General features: G+C 31.3%; 1 protein-coding gene across 1 annotated transcript; it reads left to right on the forward strand.

The window, feature by feature from the left end:
• The first annotated feature begins 547 nt into the window (after nt 1–547).
• On the forward strand, nt 548–1,370 carry LOC131637053 (nudix hydrolase 10-like). The gene is made up of 3 exons (XM_058907617.1): nt 548–553; nt 823–1,020; nt 1,123–1,370. The coding sequence occupies exons 1-3, from the start codon at nt 548–550 to the stop codon at nt 1,318–1,320; spliced, it is 402 nt and encodes a 133-aa protein (XP_058763600.1). The 3' UTR covers nt 1,321–1,370.
• Nucleotides 1,371–1,637: the final 267 nt, after the last annotated feature.

Genomic DNA, 1,637 nt, shown 5'->3' on the forward strand with positions numbered 1-1,637 from the left:
AGACTAGGAGTTTAAATCTCCTCAAGAGTATCAACCCTAGCTTTAACGAGTTGCAGCGCTGCTTGCCGGAGTGTGTGAATCGGAAATCGCTGGTTGCCGGAAATCGCCAGAGCGTTTCTTTTATAATTACCTATTAATTGTATTGATTCACCTTGATTTTAATTTTTTAATAATTATTGAATTCTTTCGGAAGTGTATATCCGAAACATTCCAAGACCAATTTGGTCTTGGAATATTTCGGATATGCATCTCCGAAGACACCCCCCTCCCAAAAAAAAAATTGTTTTCGGAAATGCATCTCCGAAAACACCTTTTTTTCGTGTTTTCGGAAGTGTATTTCCGAAATAAGACAAATTTTGAAGAAAAAAAAAGCGTTTCGGAAATGCATTTCCGAAGTGAGGGTATTTTGGATTTTTCGCCAGAGGTGACCAAGAAGATAGGGAGGTGGGTAAAGAAATTTTCTTAAAAAAACACATGAAATATGTACTATATGACATGTATTTTTGTGCAAACATGAGAATGGCCACTCATTCCATATACAAACCACATGCATGTAAGTTGAAAAATCTTAACCCTTTATAAGTGAATCATGGAAAAGAAACAAACATACAACCATCATTTCCTCAGCCAAGCCACCAACTGCTTTTAATGTAAACACACACTGGACCACTTGAAATTTCAATATTAGAAAATTCACTTTCCCTTTCATTGAAAATTTATTCCAATTCCAGTTATGGAAAAATGTCACAACCTATGCATAGCTCAAACTCACCCTTATTCCAGTTATGAAAAAACCTTAAGACCGCTTTAGTCAAGTGAAAGTGTTATTGTTATGAATATAACAATTTTTATTTTGGTTTGTATTTTTTAAATCAGATTGATACAGAATTTATGGAGGTACTAGGATTCAGACAGGAACACAATTCATTCTTTGAGAAATCAGATATATCATTTCTTTGCATGCTGCTTCCTCTTTCATTTGACATCAAAAAGCAAGAACTTGAAATTGAGGCAGCTCAGGTACTTTTGTTATTTTCCTTCTTCCTATCTCAAATTCGACTCGATTCATTTTCAACCATACTCATAATAATTTCTTTTGTGCTTTGTTATATTGTCATGAAGTGGATGCCATTTGAAGAATATGCAGCACAACCATTTAATCAGAAGCATGAGCCCTTCAAGTACATAAATGAATTATGTATAGCAAAGATGGAAAATGTCTATACTGGATTCTGTCCACGCCTTGTCTCATCATTTTTCTCTAAGGATTTTAGTTACATATATTTGAACAGCAAGGATTTAGACAAGTCTTCTTCATGAGTCTCATGAATCACTCTTATTTTTCAATTATAATTAGTCAAAAAAGTTAATTATTCTATGAAGATTTAGTGTTAGTATTTTCAAAATAATCTTACATTAGTTCTTAATGTTGTGAGGTTATGACCATTATAATTAAAGGTAGATTATTCAATGTGTTTTTTATACAAAATTAAAAAATTAAGTGAATTTAAATATTATATTTTAAATTGACTTAATTTTTTTATTTTATATAAAAAAACACATTTATTAGTCTACCTATAATTATAATTGTAATGTTCACAATATTAAGAGGTAATGTACAAGTATATTTAAAATAC

Source organism: Vicia villosa, unplaced genomic scaffold (genome assembly GCF_029867415.1).
Source record: "Vicia villosa cultivar HV-30 ecotype Madison, WI unplaced genomic scaffold, Vvil1.0 ctg.001901F_1_1, whole genome shotgun sequence".
Classification (NCBI taxonomy): Eukaryota; Viridiplantae; Streptophyta; class Magnoliopsida; order Fabales; family Fabaceae; genus Vicia; species Vicia villosa.

Bases quoted from the DNA above. Each gene is read 5' to 3' on its own strand.
- LOC131637053 (XM_058907617.1), top strand. The intron at 1,021-1,122 runs GTACTTTTGTTA...ATTGTCATGAAG, and splicing joins TTGAAATTGAGGCAGCTCAG to TGGATGCCATTTGAAGAATA.